General features: G+C 39.0%; 1 protein-coding gene and 1 long non-coding RNA gene across 2 annotated transcripts in view; both read left to right on the top strand.

The window, feature by feature from the left end:
- LOC309534385 overlaps window positions 1–27,139 on the top strand; it is a 415,746-nt gene extending 388,607 nt beyond the window's left edge. The window contains exon 2 of the long non-coding RNA XR_014220665.1: window positions 25,879–27,139. This is a non-coding gene — a long non-coding RNA (uncharacterized lncRNA). The remainder of the gene's footprint in view (window positions 1–25,878) is intronic.
- TRPC4AP (transient receptor potential cation channel subfamily C member 4 associated protein) lies at window positions 476–27,139 on the top strand. The gene is made up of 19 exons (XM_082225974.1): window positions 476–655; window positions 6,502–6,630; window positions 7,277–7,393; window positions 10,945–11,002; window positions 12,250–12,305; window positions 13,122–13,250; window positions 15,938–16,139; window positions 16,301–16,489; window positions 16,785–16,927; window positions 17,181–17,312; window positions 17,594–17,652; window positions 18,562–18,663; window positions 20,378–20,461; window positions 20,894–20,984; window positions 21,321–21,461; window positions 21,550–21,658; window positions 22,158–22,270; window positions 22,443–22,649; window positions 23,983–27,139. Exons 1-19 carry the CDS (start codon window positions 491–493, stop codon window positions 24,118–24,120), a joined length of 2,364 nt encoding a protein of 787 aa, XP_082082100.1. The 5' UTR covers window positions 476–490; the 3' UTR covers window positions 24,121–27,139.
- Window positions 27,140–27,784: the final 645 nt, after the last annotated feature.

The following is a 27,784-nucleotide window of genomic DNA, read 5'->3' as shown; positions in this document are numbered from 1 at the left end:
ATGCTGATGCCGATTATAAAAAAGTAGTTGTTAGTAATATTTCGTGCACAACTATAGCTTAATTGAAGAAAGGCTTTACATGTAGCTATCTAACAAAGCAAAATGGGGGGGGCATTTAAAAAGAACCTCACGTGCCTTTGTGTCTGAGGAAAGCGTCGCACAAAATACCGGAAGTCCTGGCTTTGACTGAAGGGAGAAGGAGATGACAGCTTCGCCTCTCCGCTTCTTACGTGCTTCACACACACGCATCCCTTTCTGCGAGTAAAGCTGCCCGCAGTTTACGGCCAAAGACTACGTTTCCCATCAGCTCCTGGGGAGTGGGGGAAGCGGGAAGAGGCAGGCGCGTACTCCTCTCCCCACCAATCAGGAGGCGGCTGGCTGTGCGCGCGGCCGGGCCAGCTGGCGTCGCTGCGGAGCAGCCCGGGAGACGTTCCGTTCAAAGCGCCTGAGAGGAGGGGCGCTTCCTGTTTAGCCAGAGGCAGGAGCGGCTATGGCGGCGGCGGCGAAAGGAGCAGGAGCGGCGCCCCCGCTCGCGGCAGCGGGCTCGGATCCCGGAGCGCCGGGGCGGACGGGAGCCTGCCGAAGGCCGGCCAACATCCTGGCCCAGCTCCGGCAGGCGCAGCTCAGTGGCCGGGGCCTGTCGCGGGGGCCGCAGGTACCGCGGGGCTGAGGCGGGCTTTGTGGGAAGGCCGAGGCTGAGGCGACGCCGACACGCCACCTCCCTCAGAAGAGGCTCCGCTCGGGAGACGGGGCGGCGGGAGGGACGAGGCGGGGAGCGAGGCCGCGGCCGAGCCACGTCCCTTTCTAGCCTTGCCTTTTGCCGCTCACTCTGGGGTGGGAAGTGGGGGGCGGTTTTCGCCCCTGTCCCTCCCTCGCGTGTGATGCCGCCCCTTTGTCTCTCCCAACCCCCATACCCGCATCCAGGAGGCGGCCCTTCTTGGCACCCGTTAAGGCGAGCTCGGGCAATTTTATCCCATCTCCCCCACCCTCGGAAATATGGGAGTCAGAGGCTTTCTGCCGCTCGTCTTTCTGGGCTCCCAGGGAATCCTGGAGTTTCTGCTGCGAGGCCTGCTTGGCTTCCTGGTCTGCAACTCTCAACGGCTTTTCTGTTAATAAGGCCATTGCCTCTTTGGCATTTGCTGAAGTCCGGTACCTTTCCCCCAGTAGCATGCAATCCAGTTTACTTCGTTGGAAAGGTGTCGTCTTGCCTTGCTCGCCGGAGTTTTTTGCGCGCGCACGGGCGTCTTGCACAGCCCCATGGCAAGGTATGACTCCCAAGCTGGAGTCAGTTGGCAGAATATAAGAGCACCGTCACCGTGTTCTCCATCGCTGAGTCAACGTGTGGCAATTTTGCTGTGTTCCGAGAGGCAATCTTAAAAGTGTGATCTTTATGTAGCAGACACAAAGTCTGGCAGTTGAATTTTTCACCTCCTTTCCCCCATAACAGCTGCCACGTTTAGGAGCATTAGGAAATAATAGTGTCCAAGGACACATATCAAATACGTTTTCTTTATTTAGTAGAACTTAAGCATTGCAGGGGGGAAAAGACATATGAAGTTAATGCCATAAAAACCTGAAGTACCAACATTGCAAATCTACAATGTTGATTATCGATACTGAGCTGTGAAACCCTAATTAAATCATAATTACCTGAATAAGCAAGGCTAAAATTGGGCATCAGGCAAAAGTTGATATTGGCCTCTGAAATGGAAGAATGGGAGATTCTCAAAGGAATGGATATTTATACCCATTTTTGCCTTTGAGGGAGATAATTTTTTCTAACCTTTTTCATTTATTTGAAGACTACAGTCCACAAAATACCCAACTTCAATAAAGATCTATATTTTTGCTTTTATAAGTATCTTTGTTGTTGATTATGTTGTTCTCCCTTGCTTCTTTTTTCCTGTATCCCTTTATTTCTTTTAACTGAAATCACCTAAATAAAACATAAGTATTAAATTTAAAAAATGAAAGGATTCAATAAATCATGTCCTCAAAATACATTCATTTCAGCTTTGGCAATGGTTTTGATCAAACATAATTTACTGTCATCAAAGCATAATAATTTTAGTAGCATCTAAAACAACTACATCAAATACAAACAATTGCTATTTTTAAAAAGTATCTGAATAAGAATTACATGCACATTATTAAAACCTAAATTTTACAGAGATGTGTTTCCTGCTTGGCAGGGGGTTGGACTCGATGGCCCTTGTGGTCTCTTCCAACTCTATGATTCTATGATTTCATATTGGAGCGTACTAAAATTATCAATGTTAAAAATAGCATTTGCTGTGAACATAGCTTGCTTAACCAATACATAAAGGTGGATTAATTAAGTCAGGCCAATCAATTTTTTTTTATATATAATGGGAGACATAATGGTATCGGTTCAAGATAGGGAATGGGAAATAGTGATCTACCATTCTGGTATGCAAGTCTGTCCTGTCTCTGAAGGGTGTTACAGAAATAGAAAGATGCCTTATATTCCCATTTCTGTAAGTTTAGTTGGATTGCATTGGTATAAGGAAAATCAGCCACATGGACTATTACTGTGTCCTGGAACCAGCCAAAATGAAAATATTTGCCACAAATATATGTGAAGTTTTTTGAAGAAATATTCCTTTGTATGTGATACCTCACAATATAATTTAATGTTGCAATCCAGCACTGAGCTGGGTACACCGAAGCCTGCTGTTTTCAGTGATTTAAAGGAGTTTTAACACTGTTGGATTATGATCAAAATGCACAATGTAAATGTTAAAAATTATATTCCTTCCTTTGAGGCAAGTTTCTAGCTGCCTAAAGTGATTTTTTTTCTAACTTGAAAATAGAATTTACTTACCAGGATAACCTAACTTGCTCAGTTCTTTTTTTGTCCTTCAGTGAAATATGTTGTGCCTATCCTACTTAAGTCATTTCCTTTAGTCATTTCCCCTGAATACTAGAAGAGTTCTGGTTTGATGACTAGTGGAAAAGATGACATTGATCTTGTAAACTCCTAGTTGGGTTTCTTCGATGAGTTTTGAACCTTTGAATCTGTGCTGTTTGCTTGCATATATTTCATGCTTGATCAGCATTCCTTTCTCTTTTGGCACAATAAACTAAATTATATGGAAATTTACATCCAGAATTTTTAAAAACTCTTCTCTGAAAATGGTGGAGCCAGAAGCTTTGTTAAGTGTGAATGCTGAATTTAAAATACTGTTTTGTTCTGCTCACAGGGACTTCTTAAAATAGAAGTCCCTGTGAGTTAGGGGGTGGGGAAGCTGCAATGGCCCAAAGTTACCTATCTCTGCTGCAACACTTTAGCATGGAGTTGCTAGTCAAAACTTTTTGTGTAGAAGGTTCTTGTCACTGCTTTGTTGCAAGATTGGGAATGAAAAGAGAATTTGAAGCATTGATTCTTTTCCATGGTAATGGAATCTGCATTTCAATAGCATTTTCATGGGGAGGGGAGAATTCATCACTGTGTCATGCACATTGCATTTTCTGCATGGGCATCATCACTACTGCACGTTACAATCACACACAGCTTTTCTGGTGCCAGTGTTCACAGTACAGAAACTGTGATTTTCCAGCTCAGGTATGCATAACAAAAGATACTTGTAAATCTAGTTTGTTTGTTTTTCTTATAGTGAAAGTTGCCGTATTTTTTGCACCATAACACTCACTTTTTTCCTCCTAGAAAGTAAGGGGAAATGTCTGTGCATGTTATGGAGGAAATGCCTATGGGTGGCATGCCTACAGATTTTCCTCCTCTAAAAACTACGTGCGTGTTATGGTCGGGTGCGTGTTATAGAGCGAAAAATACGGTGTATCTGTGAAGAAAAATCATAATGTGAGGAGTCCTTATATCTGAAAAGAGTTGTGATGTTAATTCTGTCTAGAACCTGACAAAACTGATGGCACACATAAGCTGCCCACTTGGCCAACATCTAAATGATGTCTGTCTGTTTGCACAATGGGATTTCTAGTTTCTCTTCTCTCCCCCTAAAATCTGCTGAATGGTCCCTGAATTCCCCCAGAGCAGATTTGGGGGTTGTGTTTTGGGGGTCCATGAGGAGGAAATGAAGGGAAAGCCGCATTGTGTAAGCAGGCACCTGCTTCCGCTAAATTAGATCTCACATCTTGACAAGCAACCCTACTTAGAAAATTTATTTTAACCCTTCAGTGGTTATTGAAAATCTAGAGTATTTTAATAAGGCTTCCTAATTTTCATAAAATAAGGGAAGGAAGATGAGGATAACACACTTGTGGGGAACTAGAGTAAGTTATATTTTGGATATTGAAAATGCAGGATAATTTACAAAATATTAGTTTATGAGTCTAAAGATAATACAGAATGAAACGACAGTATCCCATCAGTGCAAGGATTGATCCTTGCATGACTGGACTTTCCTGACACACACTCTCCACACTCTCCAACTCTGCTCTGTAAGGTTGAGGTAACCCTCTAGAATTGGTTTAGGGGGCATGCAGGGGGAAAGGAGGGGGGACGTTCTGTTGCACAAGCAGAAATTATTGCACAGATAGAATGTTCATATAGCACTATGTTGGATACAACCCTTTATTTACAGTACTATCAACATCTGTGAATTTATAATTTATCTGTACCAATGACAATTTAAAAAAACAACCCATTTTCATTTTTATAAAGAAGATAATAATCTACGAAAGAAAAATATAGGTGGATGATATAGCAGGGAAAGCAATTAAATTTTCTTTTTGTATTAGTATTTTTTATTAGCAACAAACTAGTCAGCAGTTGCACATTGTTAACATACCTCACCATTATCACTACTCTGGCTGATAACTTTGCTTATTTCCTTTGCAATACTCGTATGTGAGAGCTGTGGGTTTTATTAATATAGTATAGTTATAACAGAAAGCAGGGAATCTCTTGATCTACAGATTTGATCTAGGTGGCCTTAAAAAAGATCACATTCAGAGCCTAGCTGTCAGTTTTCAATACTATGGAAAATATTGCTGGTGGATTATTATTATTATTTTTAAATGTTTTGGAAATTCAGCACTAGACATTGGCCTACTAGAGAATGGTAAGAATTTTTAGGACTGTTTTGGAATGGGAAAAGCTTTAAGCAAAAGAAATAATGGAGTGGCTTGGTTTTTACTACTGTTTACAATAGCTAAACTATGTTAACCAGCTGACGAATGAGGAAAAGCTTAACTCACAATGATATCTGAAAACAATATTTCCCATTTTCCTTAGGGTAACCTTCAAAGGGAGCCTAGGAGATTATAAATCTGTCCTCCACCCCACCCCCAGCTGTAGTGGCAATGTTTGCTTCAGTTGACCAAGGTCAAACATTTTTAATGCTGATTTCAAAAATCATGTTTTAGCAGCTGTACATTGGCTTGACATGTTCATCAAGCTATCCACCACAAACTCAAGTCCTCATTTCTATTCAGTTACCACCACCACCAATTCAGACTCCTTATGTGAAATTTAGAGAGAAAAGTGCCCCAGTTTGCATCAGTTTACTTGACTACATAGTGTTACATTTGCCATTTTACTGCTTATTCACCCAGTTTAGATAGATCCTTTCAAAGCTCTTCCTCATTTTTGTTTTAACTATCCAGATCATTTTGGTACCATCAACTCTAAATAATTTATGACCAAGTTAAAAAGCACAGGTCCCAATATCAGTTGTTGGGGAATTTGCAGAAATCTGCTTTGGCAAGTGTTAGGACAATTAGAACACACACCTATAAGTTTTTCTTATAAGTAAGATGCAATGAACATATGTGGATTTAGTACATTAACAAAAGTACAATTTTCAGTGAGTAAACCATACTAGTCCTGTTATGAGTATCAGAGTATTTGACTAAACATCACTGGCCCCATTCTTCAAATGTTACAGTCTGCTTGGCACTAAAGATCTGTTGTAATTAAGGTCACACAGTGTTGCCTGTATCAGAATACAGAACCCTCTTTGTATCCAGATTTTCACGTGAATGACAACTGAATTTCCAAATCTCACTCACAATGAAAGAACTTCTATTCTTGTGGAAGCATTGTTAACACCATTACCTGCTATTTAGAATGCTTGTTGGAGAGATGGGGACAGTGTTTAATTTCTAAAGAAAGACATCCAGGGACTCAGACTTATACCATGAGTTTTATGAGCCCTCCTCAACAGTGTGGGAAGGAAACTTGCTTAGTGGAAAGGAAAGGACATACTGTGTGAGCTCAGGGACACTTTTAATGTATTCTAGTGGGTCAGTAGAATTAACTGTTGGCTTCCAAGTTTGAAGGCAATTTGTTGTCCCTTCTATATCAAGAAAAAGAAGTTTCTGCATGATTGGGGATGCCTGAACAGACCTAGTGTAATAGTGAATATCAGATACAGTGAGCTCACAATTTGGGTATAGTGACCAGTTTCCAAGACATAAGGTAGCATGATGCATGCTCTGGGGCAGTATAAAATATATTATATCTGAGAAATGTGTCAGTCTCATCTTTATCTTGTCTTGTAGCTCACAGAAGCTTTGTTAAAGGAAAGAGATAAACAAGCAAAGTGGAATGGAATTCCCTTGCTGTTACAGAAGCTGTATGAGAACAGTCATCCCAACAGTGATTTATCCCAGTGCCAAGGCATCTTAAAGGTAATGCTTCTTACTGGCAGACTGATGCATGCAGCAGAATCCATTCTCAGTTTCCTCTGATATTCTAAGTCAATTCATAAGTTACGTGTTAGTCACAGATTCTCTCAGTGGCCCCTCAAATGCATTTCCAAAAGCTATTTCCATCCTGTGCATAATTGTATGGACTGCTATCAGAGCCCTAATTTGTTGTCTCCCCCACTCCCAGCTAAACATCCTCAAAGCTTTAAGCTTTCTTCATACAGAAGATTCTCCAACCCTTTGGTTATTTTTTCCAGAAGAGTAAAAAGGAATTGAGTATTGGTTCAAGTTCTGCTCATATAAAGTGAATTTCAACAAATGTGTTTCACATATTTACTTAGAAATCATTTCTTTTCCCAATCTTGCATGTTTGGAAGCTTGGCATTTCAGACTACATTGATAGAATAATTATGTATGTTCTGTTTTCTGATATCACATTTAGCTGCTGATGCAGTGAATTAATCTGTATTTGTATATTTTTTTATGAAATCGGTTATCTGGTGCTGCAAATTGATGTTTTGAAAATCTCATAAGTACCCTCAGTAACCTTCTGCAACTACTTTGAATAATATGCTTTGATATGAAGTATCTCTCAGTACTTACAACTTTAACTTTTGTTCCCTGCCAGGAGATTTCTCCCCTCCTTTCAATGGAAGCTATGGCATTTGTCACAGAAGAGAGAAAGTCTGCTCAAGAATCCACTTTTCCAAATACGTACACATTTGACTTATTTGGAGGAGTTGATGTAAGTGGTTTCTACTTTTTTAAAAAAATTGCTGTAGCATATTGTCAAATACAGTAACTAACACATTGAGTGAGGCATTAGTAGTAGGAATAATTAAATACTAATACTCTTGTTCAAGACAATAGTACTGCCATAGGAAGGTTTGGTTACCCAAGAAAGCCAAATTTAAAATGTAAGGAAGGGATTCTTCATTACAATAGGAATATTGTGTTTTTGGAGACTAAAGTAACTTGGCCTTTTGGCTTAGAAAATGAAGGCTTAAGAGAAAACACAATTTCACTCTACAAGTTGAATAAGCAGCCACAGGGTGCAACTAGTTATGTGATCTTGGTGTGTTTCTTCCATTCTTTTGGGTTAGGGGGGTGTAAAGCAGCATGAATTTGCATCACTTTATTGGATGCTAGGAAGGAATCTCCCTCAATCAGATTGAGTATCACAAGGAACGGGAATGTTTTCTCTCTAGCAGGAATGACTAACTAGCAGTCCATGGGGTACTTGTAGCATCAAGAGAGGTAAGGATGGAGGGCACTAATACAGAAAATCAGAAGAAACTTCTAGAGTGCAGAACCTTGGCCCTCTGGGTTTTTCAGACTACAACTCCACAGTGTTAGAAACTGAGATATAAAAGTTAAATGGCACCTTAAACCTAGGTTATGGGTGCAACAATGGAATGTCTAGGTTGAAAGTGGAAGGATCTGCAGCTAAAATATTATGTTCATTTTTTACATGGTCTAGTCCTTCACCCGCTCCCCCCATATATTCTTAAGAGGGTCTCTTCTCCAGTCTTCAGAGAGTAGCTGGAAGTGGGGAGGCAGAAAAATGTCCCCCTTTCCTTCTACTCTGCAGTTTTAATCTGAAATCTTAGGTTCAGTACTGCACCCAGAGCTCAGAAATTCCTCACACTAATGAAATTCCCTATCACAAAATGTGCCTTAGAACAGTGGGAGTTTTGAACACTGCAACTCCAACAATCCTTGATCATGCTTATAATCTGGAGGGCCACAGGTTCTGCACCCCTGCTGTAAGTGGCACTAGAAGTGTGTGACTTATTTCACCCAGTATATTTTGAAGTAAGACTCTTCATCAGAGGCACTGCGTATTTTTTGTGTTGCAAGGTAAATGCATTCTATATTAGGCGTCTCATAACCTGACGGGCCAACTGTCCTTCAGCATTTCAAAACGTTTATGGGGCACCCATAATTTCAGTGCTAAGAAAGTTGAGGGTTGTCATGGCTCAGAAGTGTTATTCAATCTTCTTGAGAGTCATAGGATCCTGACGTATATAATTAATACTTAGCCTCTTGAATCCAGTATATTAAGTACAAAGTGTCTAGTTTCCTTTTGCATATTTCATAACCAAATCTTTAATCTTAATAAAGCTTCCATTTAGTGGGAGGCTGGCTCTGGCAATGGAACCCCTTGTCAATATATGAGTGGCCGTAATGAATGGGTCTGTGATAGAGCTAACTAAAAGTTGTCTATAAATTAAACACAAGGTCATAGTTAAAAGCTTGGAGAGCAACATGTCTGTATCTTAAAGATAAATTTAGAAAAGCACGTTCTTTTATTACTACAGAATCTTAATAGCTAGCTTGAACTAATATTGAAACTAAGCTATTTCACACTAAAATATGGAGCTGCCTACTACATCAAAATCTTTTAAATCCTCTTCCAAGTTCAATGGGAAGTTACAAAAACCTTTTGTCTGTATAAGCTACAATTTTACAACTAATATGCACAAAGACTGAGTAGTGATGCCGGTTGATATAACGTCTTGATCAGATAAGCTACAGGCAGCGCAGATTTTAAGTAGCCTATAGCTTTTAAAAGTGGCAATGTATTCAACTTCTATGCAGCCTTCTCAAGGAGAGGCCACAGGCGTATATTATAGAGTCCTGTCCTCCTTAACGATAGAGGGGTGGTTTGTGGTCCAGTCCTGTATGTTGTGCTATACAATTGCATCCTGGGCCACTACTGAAAGAATAGACTGGATGCCAGCCCTGATTCTTGCTCTGGGAAAGCACCAGCTATTGGTGCTACTGTGTCAACTGATAGGGAGGACAGGGTGGCTTCCATAAGGTGCAGGAATGTGCAATGGCCATTTTCAAGGGCAGGAGGTGCCCCATAGTCCTATAGATAGCTTTGCTACAATTGTCTGGAATGTTTTCTGGGTGACATTGTTTCCTTTTCCAATAGCTGCTTCTGTCTTTTTTAACCCCTTATCAGTCTTATCCCAAGTCTTTCTTTGAAATGGAAAAGAAGGGTCATATAAAAGGGTGTATGGGGTGAATAAAAGTATCCATTATTTTAATTCACTTCACTTATATTTATGTAAGTGTGAATTGAGTTTTCCCAGTGTGTATATTCAGTAAACATTAGTTAAGTATATGTGTATATTTAAAATATTAATACATGGCAGGGGGGAAGCTTGCCCTGCAAATGTAAAGATCGGTAGACTATCCATGTCCTCTGCAAATGGCATTGCCTCAGTAAAGTTTTGAATATCTGTTTCCCCAGTGATTTTGTTTTGAATATAAATATAAATTTAAACTGTAGCTTGATTTTCATACAACACTGAAGTATAGCTAAGTCTTTTGCTTATGTGCTTTCCCCCAGAATAGCTGCATCATAGAGGCCAGAGGTTTACACCCCTAATTTCAATATTTTTTCATTATGGTTGAAGCACAGCAAACCTATGTTAATGCTTACTATAGTGTATTGAAGGAAGCTAGGACAATCAGTCATGATTTAAAGGTGGTTTGTTTCACTAGGCACTAACCGTAGTTTGTCTGTGCTTGGAGATAACAGGTAACAGCACTTCATTGAAAGTGGAAGCACGTGCTTCCAAGCTCTTCTTCAGTCACATGGTCCCAAAGCTTATACACAATACTAAATTATGGTTTAGTTGCCTGTGAATTCAGCCATTGGCCCAGTTCACCTACTGTATCCCATTAAACCATACTTTAAAACATATTATTGTCTAATCTCAACAAGCAGTGTGCACATTTCTCAATAGTTCCTGCAGTGTTCTTCCCCCAGTCTTGTTTCTGCCACACCACAGATTAAATAAATCAGAGTCTGGGTTGCTGTATCATCTGAATCCAGGTTCATGATTCATTTCTTTCCAAACCAACCATGACAGGTAAGCAATATTTTTCTTTTAGGCTTGCCTCTTATTTAGGAGAAACCACAAGCCTGTGTTCAGATCACACAACAAGCCAGATTCAGACTAATTTTTGTCTGTAGCATGGCAGCAGAAGGGGAGAAATGTTGTGGGAACTTTGCACCAGCTTTGCAGCATGCACGAACATACTTCTCATATAGTTTCTTTTAAAAGGCAAACAATGTCATTGCATTGCTTTTGAAATATGACTATTGTTTTGAAGAAAAGCATAGTAAAGTAGGACTCTGGATGTTTTGTGCAGTACAATAGAGCGGAATTGTCATTTTTTAAAGTAGTTTGCTTTAAATTTCAATATAGCCCAAAAATTAGGTTCTTTTTTTTATTAAGATGCATCTATATAAAGTTATTATGTATCTAATTTTCACAGCTTCTAGTAGAAATACTTATGAGACCAACTCTTATTACACAAAAGAAGAAGCAGAAAAGTAAGTCAGTAATATACTTCCTTCATCAAACCTTGTTTTGTTTCCATCTCTTCTCGTATCCTGATAGAATAATTGGTCACTAAACCAAGTACTGGTAGCAATGCTTGTTTGCTAGCATTGTGTGTGTGTGTGTTTTAATGATGTATGAAAATGAAGTTTTACCACACAGTTTCTTAACTTTTATGGTTGCAGAGGTGATAAATGCTGGTAAACCATGTTTGTTTATAGGATTAAATACTGCACAATAAACAAAGTATATAGGCAGTGAACATAGCACATCCATAAAACAGCATTAGACTACTTAGTAACATCTGGATAGTGATGCACAATAACCAGTGTGGACCCGCTCCCCAAACCCTGGAGGCAAGCCCAAGTCTTGTTGGTAGCAGTAGCCAAATGGCCAGAATTAAACACCAACCACTGTCATCACTCCTGTGAGTCCACCAGTTTTGGCTAGGAAAATCGCAGAGCTTTACAGAACGTCACCTAAGATTTGAGAAACAAAATACTAAGAACCAGACTTTCTGTTCCAACAATACATAAGCCTCCAGGAGGTTATTCAGTAGCAGTTTGTCTGAGCAGCCAAGTCCATGGATTTAGTTCTAGAAATCTTACACAGAAGAACGCACAGGAAATAGGTGAAGTAGATTTCTTAAAAATTAAATTAAAAATAGTTTTAAAAAAAAATAGACTCCAGTATCCCAGTGAAAGTATAAGAAGAAACCATTGTTAAGACTACAGTTGTGAATTACAAGACAGGATACAAAGCAACAAAGGCTAGCTTTCTTAGGCTAATACAAACAACATCAGCAAATGGACCAGCACTGCTTACATATAATAATAGGCACAGAGTTTCACAATCCAGACAAGCTAAATGCCCTTTCATTTAGAAGCAAGGCTAGAATCATGTGGCATATATATAGGCTCATAAGGTAATAAAAGGAAGTCAAAGTCTCACAGTTTCTTGTTTCATGTGGTGTTCAGAACAGGAATATCACATGATATCTGCAGTATTTCTGTCAGCCATATAAACTTGATATGAACGGATTGCCTACCTGCCCTAATAATAGTTGTCATTCCTCTGTGTGTTCAACTTCGATCAGATCTCATTTTTATTGGATTTTAGCAGCTGAGATACTTGCTGGTTTTTTTCATTTGTTCATTTGGGCTGTTAAATAGTGTGGTGACATATGTCTTTGTTTGTGGTTGATTGTTCAGGAAGCCTTAATCAGTTTTTTCTATTGCAGTAAGCGATGACCTCATCAAGGATTGTTTAAGCATATTGTACAACACTTGCATATGTGTAAGTTATATTTTCTGTTCTGTCAAAAATTTTTGTTTTGTGATACAGCTAGGTTTAGGGGATTCTTGGTCTGACAGAGAAAAACATTCAAAGCATTAAATTAATGTTGCATGCTGCAATATTCTTGATGCTAAAATTTCTATTGCATTTCACAAATTGCATTGTAGCAAACCTGTTGCTGCTTGCATTTTGTCTAAACATCTTTTTAATAAGGACTCATTGCTATTTATTGCTGAAGTGTTTTAAGCCTTAATGCAGTGGCTTGCTGTGGGAATCTTGGTTATCATTCCCTGTTTAAGACTCTCTTCAGTTATGTATGCTTTTTAAATTTTATTCTGGAATTGTATGGGTCATTTTATGTTATTGGTAGTATTTGGGCTGGGTTTTAAAAAAAAAAAGAAACTTTTTATCAATGTAAAATTAGTGTTGAAAACTAGAGTTGAGTTCATGACATTAAATGTTACATGAAAACAAACCAATAATTCCTGTCATTCACATTACATTTGTATGCATTGGCAAGACTATAGGATACTTTACTTAGCTGGTAAGCACTTTTATACTCATGTCATTTGAGCAGCCTAGCTTTCCCTGTTGAGAATTTATTGCTCTTCTACTTAAAGGCAAAGAAAGCTGGGAAGGTTCAGAATCCTATGTGGAATAACAAGAAAGGCACTTTTCTCCATTCCTTTTTAATTTCCACTTTGCTGCCTCCTGGGAGAGCTCTGCTTTTCTAAATTATTTTAAAATTATATGTGATGTTTGTCTCAGCAGTGTTAGCTTTTGCTCATGTGTATATGTGGTTTCTCATTATTGTAGACTGAAGGAGTCACTAAACGATTGGCAGAAAGAAATGATTTTGTATTGTTCTTGTTTACATTGATGACAAATAAAAAGACATTCCTGCAAACAGCCACCCTTATAGAAGACATCCTGGGAGTAAAAAAGGTTTGTTGATAATCTAGCCTATACCGTCATGTTCTCATTTAATCTTGAAAACTCTTTAATAGCTTGTAAGTAGAAGTCCCTTCTCAGTTCAGTAACTGATAAAAAAAAATATTGTATCCTAAATGGAAAAAGCCATATTACTTGCTCCTAGCCTGTCTTTCCTTTGTAATGTTTAAGAGTAGCTTGGCAGCACCTCTCCTGACTGTAAAATGGAATTTTGGAAAGGCATCATGTAATAGCAAGGCTGGGTAACTTTTATTGAGCCTGCTGCAGTGAGCCCCCATTATACATCTCTGCATGCACTGCTTTGATTACCCCATTCACGCCTTAGCTTTCTGGTCTCAAATAAAGTAATGTTGTGTGTAGCACTATGCCCACTTCTGGATACTGGAATTTACAAAGGAAACGGTGAAGCAAGTGTGTCCAGAGAATAGTGACTAGGATGGTGTACGGGGTCTGGAGGGACAGTTGGAAAATGGGTGGGTTTGGTGTGGATAAGAAAAGGTTAAGGGGAGACATGTCTGCTGCCTTCAAATACCTGAAGGGCTATTGCACGCAAGAGGGAGCAGACATGTTTTCTGTTGTTTCAGAGCCAAGAGCTGTTGGACAGTGGAATGGACTGCCTTGGGTGGTGGTGGGCTTGCCTTCATTGGAAATACTTAAGCAGAACCTGGGCAACCAGTTGTCGGGGATGTTGTATTTAAGTTCTGCATTGCAGATCCTTCTTTGATTAGGAAGTTGGATTAGATGATCTCCAAGGTCTCTTCTGATTCTGAAATTCTGTGATTCAATTTTTTTATCATGATCTTGGAAATGCATTTATTTAGCACTTAAGTTTTATCAGCAGATTTAATTAGATCTCCCTTTTCCCAGTTAAAATAATAGCCGAGGTTTTCAAGAGAGAAAGGGGGGAGTTTTTAAAGATGAGACATTATTTCCTGACCCCCATTATGTTTGCTGTTTAAACCTTATTTGGGTTTGCACAGAGACAAATATAGCATAAACGTAAATGCTATTATTTATTTGTAGTACCCAAGCTAAAAACTTTGGATGCAACGTTTCATGAAACTTGTCCACTTTCAGGAATCTGAGGAGTTTCATTATGTTCTCTAACTTGTGAGATTAGTTGTCAGTTGCTGTCGGTACTTTTTAGCATTGTGCCATTTTAAGAAATTGCTTAGGAAAGAGTAATTTACCAGTTATAATTTTAAAATATGTTCCCAAATGTATAATTCATTCAAACTAAAATGAGATACAAGAAATAGAAGATAAACCAAGAAGCAGGGGACTGCAGCCAGTCTCATTTTATACCCTGCACTCTCATGAATGGTGCACAGATGTCTTTAAGACTCTCAGTTTCATTATAAGATAACTGCAAAATGTTTAAGCTAGAAGCATATTGCAGTCATGTTCTTTTCAATATTCAGTATTATTATTTTAGCTGCTAGTGCTAAAAGAAGTAAATTCTTTTAATTTTCTGGAAGTCCAGACAGTGGGAAGGTAGCTTCATACCCCCATCTAATTAAATAAAAATAATAAATTATTCCTGCAATTAATAATTTCCAGCCAATCAGCATGGAACAATATGCAGTTTTGTGGTGAAGTACGGTATAATTTGTGGACTCTTTATTAATGTTAATAATATATCAGAAGTAAGTGCTAAGAGGTTCTGCCTTTGCTGTTGTGCAGCATGATCTCTCAAGGTGGTTGTATGGCCCAACTAATACATTACTTAGATAGAATAGGAGCCCCTGGAAAACTGTTCTCCTATGATAGGCTTCCATGTTGCCTAGGTAAAGTATTCTGTTCCTGCTCCGACTTGTCAAGGAGCAATATGATAGCAACAGCCCCACATGATCAGAACTTCTGTACTTTGCTGGGGTGACCCCTTTGTACAGACGTATACAAAACATTCGATCCATTTTAAGTACTTGCTATACAGAATCTAATGAGCCACATAGCAAGTAATATAAAAAGTAAAACGGTTACAGTAAGCCCACAACTTGCATGCAATTTACTTGTGCCCATTCAGTTTTACATGCTTGGCAGAAAAAAAAATTTTTTTCAATAGAAAGGGGGTGGGTGTCTGGGAAATCCCAGCTGCCATTGAGCTCAATGTGTTTTGACTAGATGTGATTTTGGCTGTAGGCATGATCCCTGTAATATAGCCCCCATATAAATTGCAGGCTTACTGTAGTTTAAATTATGTTAATGTTCTTCAGAGTGGTAAATTAAGAGATTCCTATCTCTATATAATGCCCTATCTAGGAGTTTGCCAGAAAGTGTTAAAGTGAGGTGAGGACAGAGGTGCACACCAGCTCCTTTTCAGACCTTCAGCTGAGTGCATCTTAGGTTCCTGACTGCAAATGCACTTTGAACTGAATATTAATACAGTTAGACTCCTCCTTTTAAATGGGAACCCTGGTTTCCCTTTCAGTATTCTAAGCACATTCAGCTGAATATGTTCAGGATCCCCCTTTGTCTTAGGGACAAAATGAAGCGCAAGTTAGCATGTTTAGGGACATTTAGATCAGTGCTTCCTTTCTCCACTTCTAGCTAGTGGTTTCAGATGGAGATCAGAATAGGGTTTTAATCTGCAAGAATCTTGGAAATAATATCTTTGCTAATTTTTTAAAAAAATATTCTATGGGTCACTAGCAGTCAGCATATCGCTTGTCATGTTTTAGGAAATGATTCAGTTGGAGGATATTCCAAACCTCTCCAGTCTAGTCTCTAGCTTTGACCAACAGCAGCTTGCAAACTTCTGCAGGATCCTTGCAGTTACAATTTCAGAACTGGACACAGGCAGTGATGACAAACATACACTTCTTGCAAAAAATGCTCAACAGAAAAAGAACGTGGGTCCTTCTCGGGCGGAAATTAATCAAGGTAAGGCATCCTGTTTCTGAAATTAATATGTACTCAAATTGATATGTACTCAGCTAAAGTATTTTAAGATGGAAGTAAACTTGATTTCATTTGGATTTTTAATAATAGTTGTTCCATCAATTTAACATTTGTTAATCAAACCTATTTGCTTCTTGTCATAGCTGCACTCCTCAATATACCAGGCTTCATTGAACGACTGTGTAAACTAGCAACCAGAAAAGTTTCAGAAACAACAGGAACTTCAAGTTTCCTTCAAGAATTGGAGGAGTGGTACACCTGGCTAGATAATGCACTTGTACTTGATGCACTAATGCGTGTGGCAGGTGAAGAGACAGAGCAAAGCAGCACAGGTACCTGCTTTTAAATTTGCTAGAACAGCCATTTAATATCCTGGTAGATCTGCATGTGGCCTTGTCTTGCAGTGTACTCTTGCTTTGACATTTTCGTACTGGAATGGAAGCATGTGTGCAGCAGTACCTAAAAAGATTGGAAATACTTGTGCAAATACCTCAGGATGGTGTATTCAGTTTCTGCTGCATTGAAGAAACTTAGCATCTTCTCATTTACTACATTTTTGTTGCATTGATAACTATCATATAACTACCTCCTTGCCCAGGTTTTTTTTTTTTTTTTTTGGTCTTTTAGAATCTTCAGATGAGAGTGGATTTGCCTCTACTTCACCAAGGAATCAACTTCCGCAGACCATGAAGATTATGCATGAGATTATGTATAAACTGGAAGTTTTGTATGTCCTCTGTGTCCTTTTAATGGGCAGGCAAAGGAATCAGGTGAGATTCTGCATCAGAAGTGTGTAGTGAACTGCAAGCAGCAGCTCTGAAAATTCAAATGGGGGTCCAGCTACTTAAAATCCTATAATCTTTTCAAAGTGTGTATGTGTAGATTATGATATTTTTAATATATATAATGGGCTATATTTTGTGGAGAGGTGGGGGAGCTTAAAAGAATAAACTGGCACAGTTTATGGAAGATCTTAAAACAATATACCTGTAGTGAATATACCTGATTATTCTTCTTGCCTAGGTTCACAAGATGATAGCAGAATTCAGATTGATCCCTGGCCTTAATAATTTGTTTGATAAATTGATCTGGCGGAAACATTCAGCATCAGCCCTTGTTCTGCATGGGCATAATCAAAACTGTGACTGTAGCCCGGTGAGTATTAGGTTTAAGCTGCTGCATAGGGGATGTTCTTTTGAAATGGCCCTTAAGAGCTCACATGTAATAGCTGTTAATAATGTTGATAGCTAGCCTCTTCAGTTGTTTTTCGTTCTAGTATTTTTTTCTGATTGCATTAGTAACATCATCACTCTCTAAAATGGCTTAAATATTTTTTAAAGCCTGGAAGTCGTGACTTGATGTTTCTACCATTCTGCTCGTAAGGATATTCTGTAATGTTTCTTATAAAATAAATTCTCAACTTCTTTCTTCTGTAGGATATTACATTGAAGATTCAGTTTTTGAGGCTACTTCAGAGTTTCAGTGATCACCATGAGTGAGTATAGAATATGTTTGCCATAAACTTTGTGGTGGCACTTCATGTATTGCTGAATTGATGGAACATCATATTTGAAGTAACTCGGATAATTTAGAACTTCCTTAAATGTAACATACAAAGAATATGTAATGGTTTTGATCATGTTTTGCTGTTACACTTCCAAGAAGTGAGTGCAAAGATATTGGGAGGTATTTGTAAAGCACATTTTGGGAGAGACTGTGCAGTGGCTGCCAGCATACAAGGGACCAAAAAATGGAATACAGCTGTTTGGACTAGTTTTGTCAGAGGACACATTCAAAGGCACTATGGGCATGAATTTTGAGATCCTAAACAGATTGCCCCAAATCTAAACTTATATTTAGGACATTCTTTATCAATAGGTTCAGGGGGAAAGGAACTGGAATTGTGAAACTTGGCCTTTTGCTATTTTAGGAGCTCCTTTTTCACAATTTCCTTTAATATGACAGTATTCAGCTAAATAATTACGCAAGCAGAATGATTCCTGCTTGTGCAACAGAAGTTTGCCCCCTGTGCCATCCCCAAGTCTGCTCTAAAGTGTTGGGGGGAAACCCCAGAACAGGGGGAGATGGGGGAAGGGGAGACATTCTGTTGCACAAGCAGAAGTCATTCTGCTTGTGCAAGGAACTATCTAATGTTACTTTGAATGCAACCTGTAGTTTATTCTGTGGGTTCATTCTATGGATTCTCAGGGCTCAAACCCAAATTGTGAGATTATTTGTCCAATACTTAGTTATGTTTTGGCTCCATCTTTCTGTAAAACTGAATAGAACCTTGATACCACAGAAGAACCAGCATAGTTGTGTGCATTTTTGCAAAAGGAATGTAGATGATGCATTAAAGAATCAATGTTTGTAATCACCCCTTCTGTCCTGATTTTTATATTAGGAACAAGTATCTGCTTCTAAACAGCCAAGAGCTTAATGAACTGAGTGCAATATCCCTCAAAGCCAACATCCCTGAAGTAGAGGCAGTTGTCAACACAGACAGGTAGAGAGAAGTGCATGTATGTTTGTATCATTTGTTCTTTCTGAAAGTATGGCAAGTATCCTGTTTTACCAGGCCTGTCTCTTGAACCCCTGCAATAAGTTGGGTTATCTCTAACTTTGTTGGTATGTTGAACTAGCAAAAACGTGAATCACTCACACAATGCAATGACATCTTTCTGAAGTGTATATTGGACATCTGGGTGGGGCCACATATGCCCTTTAGGGATTGCTTGCAGTCCTTTACAATCTGCTTCTACCCCTAAAGCCAACTCTGTCCCTTTTGAGGCAGAACTTAGGTCTGTTTATTCAGACCTGTGAACACTTAGCAGCTAATGTTGGCTGGAGAGTGTGAATGCATAAGTGATGGATTTTGAGAGTGGAGATTGCAAATCATAGGTAATTTTGATAACTGATGAGAACATGCATGGGAGGCAGGAAAAGGATCACATAGGACTTCATAAGGAATTTTATTAACGTATTTAAAGTACACATACACTTAATACAAATGAACATATTTATTTATATAATGTCCTTTATACCTATATTTCTGTTTAAATATTTATTACATACAAATTCCAAATTGGGTCGTGCTGACTTCCTAGTGAATTGCTGCACATTCTGTTTATGAATGTAGCTTGTGCAATGCTTTATGTTGCCGCATTTGAGGCATGGGACATTCTTTCCATCTAAGAGGGAACAGGTTTCGTAGCTTCACCCTTTTCGTAGAAACAACAGATTGAGTTTGTGGGCAATAGCGGCATGCATTCTTTTTAAAAAAAGCAAAACAAGTAGTAGCAAGATGTGGTCCTTACTGCCCCCTTTCCAAGCTATTTGGCCTGGGAAATAACGTTGCTGTAGATGTCAGTTTGAAGGACAAAGGTGCAAGCAAATGGACTTCAACCCTCAGATTCCTAACATTTGAGGATTCATGGGACTGATTATTGTTCATTTGCCTAGCAGAAAGTTCAATTGATATGGAATGATAAACCGGGTAAGGTGGCCTCTGTGTTTTAGCCATGTGCCAACACCATTCTGCTTTTGCTTGTTTTCATAACCTCCCTATAATTACACATTGTGTAATCTTCTACATCTAGAGACATCTGGAACATACAAGTATTTCCATATTGGCTATCAAAAAACCCTGGGTGTAAAACTTTTTTTAAAAATTGAACTAACATCTGTTGGGTTAGAATATGCAAGTTCTGAGTTTGTACAGTTCTGAATGTTGCATAATGGAAAAGTAACAACCCGTTCTTGTGCATGTAAGCTCAGAAATATCCTACATTCAGTGAGGCTTAGATTTAGACTGTAGTCATGTTTTATTTTATTCATAAAAAATATACACCACTTGATTACAAAAACAAAACAAAACCTCAAAGCGGTTTACAAAAAGCTAAAACAATAAAATTTGTAGTATCTGTTTATGTGTGAGAGCACAAGGTTTTTACAAATGCAGGTTTTCTTCTTGAGCACTTAAGATTCAAGCCCATTGAAAAGGTTTTTAGAATTGCAATAGAAAATTCATTCACCAGCAGGGGGTGTTAGACTGTAATGTTCCATGGAGTCACAGTATGTTCAAAATACACCATCCATTTTGAAATGGTTGTAGCATTGCAAAAGCTTGGCATAGTTTACTTGGGTATTGCTTTATAGAACTGCTAGATATTTTCTTAATAAATTCCCCTTCAGCCCATTGGTTTCTCCCCATGTTTTAGGAATTTAGTCTGTGATGGGAAAAGAGGCTTGCTGACCAGACTTCTTCAGGTAATGAAGAAAGAGCCAGCGGAATCATCATTCAGGTGGGCTCTGTTATTACTACATTAAGCATAGTGTTCTGTTGTAGAAAAACTTGATCTTCAGAGTCCAGAGAGAAATTGGATCCTTGCCAACTATTAAAAAACTTAGTTTGATTAGTTTTGTCCTTAAATTGAAAAAATTGAGGCCAGCAGTGCTCAGGGATAGGAGACCTTCTCTCAGCATGGTTTCTACCCTGCCCATGACCTTAAAGTTGCCTAGTTTCTAAAGATGTCTTAGTTGTTTAAACTTTGAATCCTAACTAGCGATACACATAAGGAAGATCCACATATACAGCCAAAATTTTGCTTTGCTTTCCCTGCAACTGTTCTCACTATCAAAAGAGCATGTCACATAAAACTGTTTCCACTTTTTATTTACAATTAACCGGATGTTTCTTTCTTAATATAAGGTGTTAATTTTATTTTATGCACCAGGTTTTGGCAAGCCAGGGCAGTTGAAAGTTTCTTACGGGGCGCTACTTCTTATGCAGATCAGATGTTCCTGCTAAAGAGAGGGCTCCTAGAGGTATTCTAAATGTTTACTAAATACAAATGTTTGTGAAACATGCTTCTAAACCCTTAAACCCTTGATTTCTTAGAGAACATGGAGTCTTTACTAAGAGTTAATCAACTTCTTAGACATTGTCATAATCTAGGGTTCAGTCTAATCTTCTGAAGTTTGTCACTTTACTGTGCTCTGTGTCTCTGAAACCACAGTTATAAATTATCAGGCTTAATCCCCTAGCAAGTCAAAACACCTTCCCGTAACCAGTATAGGAAGTCAAAGCCCTTTTTATTTCTGCCTGCGGAAAGCAAAATGTGAAGCTTATTGTCTTTATGGTAATATTTTTCTCCTTGCCAGCATATTCTCTACTGCATTGTAGACAGCGAATGCAAGTCACGAGATGTGCTTCAGAGTTACTTTGATCTTCTGGGAGAACTGATGAAATTCAACATAGATGCTTTCAAGAGGTTTAATAAATACATCAATACGGATGAAAAGGTAAACCTAAACCCCCAGAGTCCCAGATGAATCCTCAGCCTTATAATATATTGGATGCTGGCAAAGCCTAATCACTCTACTTTTTTAGTTTCAGATATTTTTGAATCAGATCAACAGCTCACTGGTTGATTCCAACATGCTGGTTCGTTGTATTACTTTGTCTCTAGATCGATTTGAGAGCCAATCAGATATTAAAGGTAACTGCGGTCTGTTCTGAGACCAAGAAATTGTTTTTAAAATTTGGGCAACTGTGTCCATAACCATCAGGGATGTGGTGGCTTCTGAAAATCCTTTTGGAATTATTGGGTGCAATGATTGGTTCCTGGTCCATGGCGAGCAGGTACATACAGGGTCAGGCTTTCCCCCCATGCTGCCTAGCAGTGGCATATTTGCTGCACTGCCAGCAACTTCAGAAAGATTTTCAGCAGCCACTAAGGCTTGGATGAACTGATGATAACAAACAGGTAAAACTCCTAGTATCTGTTCACAATAGATAAGTACCCATTATTGCTACTGCTGTTTTTGTCTGAGTTTCTTTGAAGTTTAAAAAGTGGTAATTTTAATGGGCACTTCATGTGGTTGCTTTTCTCAATTAACGAACAGTGGATAGAAACAAATATTGGCAAAGCTGTTAGTCCTTTCATAAATGATTTTGGCTCAGCTCTTTCAACCTAACAAATGGCTTGTCTCCTACAGTGGCAGAAGTCCTGTCTGAGTGCCGCCTGTTATCCTACATGTCACAGATGTCCATGAGGATGTCCTTCCTTTTCCGGCTTATTAATATTATTCATGTACAGACACTCACACAGGTAAAAAACTGGCACTGATCTCCCATGGAGCATATGTAAATAGATTTTGTATCCAATGTGATGTTTTCCTTTAAGTTCCTAACCTGTTGGACTCTAGTGTTCCATAAATGGACTGGGAATATCTGTTAGTTTGAGCCTTTTATATTTTTTATCCTTATTTTCTTTACTATAGGAAAATGTAAGTTGTCTGAACACAAGTCTAGTTATCTTAATGCTGGCCCGAAGGAAGGACAAACTTCCCTTCTATCTTCAGACACTGCAAGAGATGGAATACACCAAGAAATACCCTGGATTTATCCTGAATAATTTTCACAGTCTTCTGCGTTTCTGGCAACAGCATTACCTCAATAAGGACAAGGACAGCACCTGCTTAGAAAATGTATGTCTGTTCCAGTTGCTTTGGAATATGCTCTTTATATTTTGTAATTGTGGCCCAGTGGGGAAAGAGTAAAAGAGATAGATGATGTAATGACAGTGCTAAGGCAGTGTAATGCAACAGCAACATGAGTGTCAGGGTGTATTTTAAGAATATGCGAGAATTGAACACTCTTAGGTGGCTGTGTTGGGCTCTCAACAAAACTAAAGCATTTTTTGGTTACTGTCAGTGTCGCAGTTTCTTGGTAAGCCAGAACAGACTGTGCGCTGCCACAGAAACATTCTGCTTCCTCAGATGCAGGCTACATCTGCCTTGAAAAAGTGAGAACCCATGTTTTGTGTAGGTAGATCTAAACTAGACTGAATTTCTTAGCTATAGTAAAACAGTGCTTTCTATGTACCTATGCATTTGGTCCATGTTAATTTGAAGCAATAGCCCAGCATTGTCTGCTACTTTATATAGTAACTAACACACACATACACCCCCACACACACACACCATGATTAGCATGGAAATGCTTATGCTGTGTTCTTGACCAGTTGTGTCATAACATTTTTCCACTGCAAAGCAGTTTTTATAACTTTCTATAGTAAAAAACATATGGAAAACATTATCATTTTGGTCTCCCTGGAGACATCTGGCTGATTACTGGATGGGGGATGTCCTGGTTCAGGCCAGAAAGATTGTTGTGCTACTGGGCCAAATTTAAAGTTTCACTTGTTGGCATATAAAGCCCTAAACAACTAGGAACCAGGCTGTCTGAAAGATCGCCTTTGCTGCCTGTCCACTGCAGTTGTCTGTGGTGCCATGTGTGCTGGAGCTTTGTTTCATGGTAACTCAGAAGGCCTTCAGCACAGGGGCACCTGCCTTGTGGAATACAACATCTGTCGAAATTAGGCAGGCTCCAACAATTGGTTATATGCTAAAAAAACTACTTCAGTGGGCTTTCCCAGATTTGATTCACGGGCAGTATCAGATTTTTTTTGTGGGGGGCATTATATTTATTATACATTGCTGTGATATTCGTTCATATTCAGCAGCTTATTTGGAAAATTTATGAAATTTATAAAAAATTATAAAATGGTCATACTGATTGCATAATTTCTGCATTCTAAGAAAATTTGCTTTCCTTTCAAAAGAACATGCTCCTGAAAGAAGACTGGGCTAAGTTGCTCTGAATTCAATTTTAATTCCTAGTTTCCCTGTGTTTGATAATGGGTGGGGCCAACATGAAGTTTCTGTTCTTGGTAGCAAGTCAGTTGCTAGATACAGCTGCATTTTAGTGGTACTTGCTGTTGTGCTGTAGCATAAACTTTTTTTCCTACCTTCTTTACAGAGTTCATGTATTAGTTTTTCCTACTGGAAAGAGACTGTATCTATACTGCTTAGCCCAGACCGGACATCACCTTGTGCCATAGTTAGCTACATTGACGAGGCATACATGGACATGGACAGAGATTTTGCCGAGGAGTAATTCTTCAGGCTCTGGCTTCCAATGGACTGTGCTTCAGAGGGAATCTTGCAGACAATGGATTTTCAGGGATATGCTGTGTGCACAAACTTGGAACTATGGAATGTTACCATGTTAAAGTTTTCTCTCTCCATCCCCTGCTCTCAGCACTGTTTTGAAGAGCAAGACATCACCAACTTCCTAGTCAACATATTCAGGGAATGCTTGTGTTCTGTCCGAAATTGTCTGCAAAAAGCCCAGTCTTTTCTGCTCACTGTGGCTAGAATCCTTTGAGTTTGATAGATGGGATCTTTCAGATGTGCAGTTGTTAGCTGTGGCTTTTTATCCTGGCTACCAGAATTAGATGTTAAAAGTGCAGGCAATTTTTTGGGCCATCCAAACAAGCCGATTTTTATGGGCACGCCAGATGCACACCAGCCACATTTAAGCCACTTTTAAAAGTTTCTATTTTTATTGCTTTTTCCTTTGCATTGGGATATAGAACTGATTGTGTGTGTATTTTGCTTTTAAATTCTTGGAGATAATAGCTCTCTTCACTTCTTTGCAAACTACTTTGGGATTGTCTCCTACAAAACTTGTGTCCAAACCCCTTATTTTATCTTGTTGTGGTATTGCATCCAGAAGTATCTCCGTTCTGTGGAAATCTCTTGTCTTCAGCTGATTTTACAGTGTGGTCTAGAACACGCATACATTGTGGTGATGGGGTTAGTCTTGGGAGCCTAGCTTTGACTAGGCACTAATGAATTGAAATTAACTGATTTCCCCCACTCTAAATATTGCAGCCTGACCATTTTGTCAATAAATAACCAACTCAAGTTGAAAATTTATTCTGCAGTCCTGCTTTGGCTGACCATAAAATCCGCTCTTGAACTTTTGCTATTTGGAAACCTAACACTCTAGGCTAAAATAGCAAAATTAACACCTTTTATTCCAATTGTGTATATATATTTATTTATTGTTCCTGAAGTGTAATAGTTACTGGAATTGGCTGATCTTCTCCTAATGATACATGTATTAAATGCTGCCCAGTGATTTTGGTTTGGGGACAAATTGCTCAACAATATCTGAGTTTGCTCTTGTAACTGCTGGCATTTAAACAAGTCACTTGGAATATAAGCTAATATTTGAAGTCAGAAACTTTCTGAACATTCTTTTCATTACTGTGCTAAAGCACTTTAAGAAGCTTTAGCAGCCCTTTATCTCCCTCAGTTTAAAATTACTTTGATTGTCCCTTAATGTGTAAATGTATACTTCTGGGACATACTCATATAGCACAATATACCCCTGAAAAGTCTTGTGTTAGAATGCTATGGCTATGTGGTATTTTCCTCTATGAAGGAAAACCTTAAATATCAGAACCAGTCTTGGTTCAGAAAGGTAATTTCCAGACATGGAACTTAACAGTGGCTGGGAAAGCGGAGTGCTTGACTATTCTCATCATCTTTACCCTGCACTTTTTGCTGCACCTTATTTTCAGATAACGCCATGGAAAGAACAGCTGGACTGCAGCAGGTTTGTTTACAGATACTATTTTAATATATATTTGCCTTATAAAAAAACAAAGGCACTTGCTTCCAGAATAAAAAGTATAGTACTGTTCTATCTCACAGTACTAGTTGCTCTTTGGTTTAAATCAGGCGTCCTCAAACTCGGCCCTCCAGAATTTTTTGGCCTACAACTCCCATGATCCCTGGCTAGCAGGACCCAGTGGCCAGGGATGATGGGAATTGTAGTCTCAAAACATCTGGAGGGCCAGCCAAGGTTGAGGAAGCCTAGTTTAAATAATCTAATTGGTTGGGCATCTCTTGAAGGAACAGCGCAGCACTTTAAGACTGACCCAATCTGTGTTCTCCTTTGTGGTATGTTAGAAATTAAAATGGAAATATGGGAGCAAATTATGTATCTGCTGTGCAGGAGCAAGCAGCCCACATCCTTTTTGATTTATTTTTTTTAAGGATATGTTAAAATTTTCATCCCAAGGCACTATTAAACTGGCTTTACCTGACTCCACATGCCTTTGACAGTTATCAAATGAGTCCAAGTGTTGAGGTAACTTTTTATAGCAGACATTTGCTTCTTTGTTTTAACCTGTTCCTTCTTGGGCTCATCCTTTTTTCCCTTCCCCAAATTCTAGGTTATATTTATGCGCTGATTCTAGAAATGTAGTAACCCTACACTTCAAATTAAATGCTATGTATTAAAAGACTCAAATGAGACTGGATGCCCTCTGAGTCGTTTTAATTATTGCATCCAGTCTGCAAAGAACTTACTAATTTTCATCCAGTATATATGACATATTTCCTTGTTATTGAATGGTCAGGCTGCTTTGTTCCTTTTCTGCATTTGACTCAGGTGAGACTGATCCTTGGCTACTCCTGGGAGTGGCTTGGTATCGCCCACCATGCTCCTCTATTTGTTTCCAGTTTATTGGTCTAGGCCCAGGGGTAAGGAACTTGCAGCCCCATAGATGTTGCTGCACTACAGCTTCAATCAGCCTTGGCCGTAGTGGTTAGACCTGATGGGAGTTGGAGTCCACCAACAATTAGAAGGCCACCTGTGTTCCCTATCCCTGTTACAAGGTGATTGCAAGGAGTTGAGCTGGGGTTTTTGACTCAGGCTGCACCATTTGCCTTTTAGTTCTTACAGGGAGCTTGTATGCCTGAGAGATCTCCCGCCACAGCTTCTCTCATAGAATCTTCTTTGCAAATGTTTAGAGACTGCAATGGTAGGCTTGGATTTAAATGCAAACTGCTTCAAGGAGTGATACCGATGAGTGACACTTAAATGTGGCTGAAAAACAAAAAAGGTCACTGTTGGCTGTGTTGGCTTTGGTTTGGATTTTTAATCACTAAAGGAATGGAACTGCTGTGTGGCAAGAGGGTGGGCCTCACCAGGCCAACAAATGTTCCTGGAAATTATCTCAAGTGGATTAATGTTCATGCTGCCCAGATTAATGCTGATTTACTAACAGCACATAAATGTATTAAATGGAAACTATTAAAATAATTTTATTTTAAAAAAATATGCTAGTGAAGGTCTTTACTTTTTCTGCAACAATTCTCATAGTCACGGAGCTCTTCCTATAAATAGCATGGATTGGGTATAAGCAAGTGGACTTCACAGTTGTAATGCTCAGGTGGAGGTTTGTGAGTTGATGGGTTAACAATAGACACACTGAAATTATCAACAGGTCTATTCTTTGTATGGCTGGAAGTGATTACCACCCTTTTTCAGCAAGTCTTAAGGACCCTTATGGTTGGTGCCAATTCTACTTTAGTGTAGGATCTGTTGGCATACTTGTGTGATTGTGCATAATTCTGCATGCTTTGGGAACAAGTACCATTAATGTGGAAGCTTGCAATCTGAATATGCTTTGAGAAGGGATAGTTAAGGGGAACTTGGCTGCCTCCTAACCACCTTCAGTAGGGATATGTCTGCTGTAGAACGTAGCACGGTATCTTTGCAGCCCTGGGTCAACTGTATTATTACTGTTGCATAACTATCATTAGATGCCGTATGTCTAAGAATTAAAAACATTGGCTTCACAATGAAGGCTGCTCTTTGTCAGGTAGAACAATACATTTCCCCTTTGTGTAGGTTCTTGAGTTATTTTTCCAAAAGACCTTAGAGTGTCCAAAAAACTTTGATCTATACATACTTCATGATT

This window comes from Podarcis vaucheri, assembly GCF_965113315.1.
Source record: "Podarcis vaucheri genome assembly, chromosome: 6".
Taxonomy (NCBI): domain Eukaryota; kingdom Metazoa; phylum Chordata; class Lepidosauria; order Squamata; family Lacertidae; genus Podarcis; species Podarcis vaucheri.
Note: the sequence above shows the minus strand (reverse complement) of the source record. Positions and strands in the feature narration are given on the sequence as shown.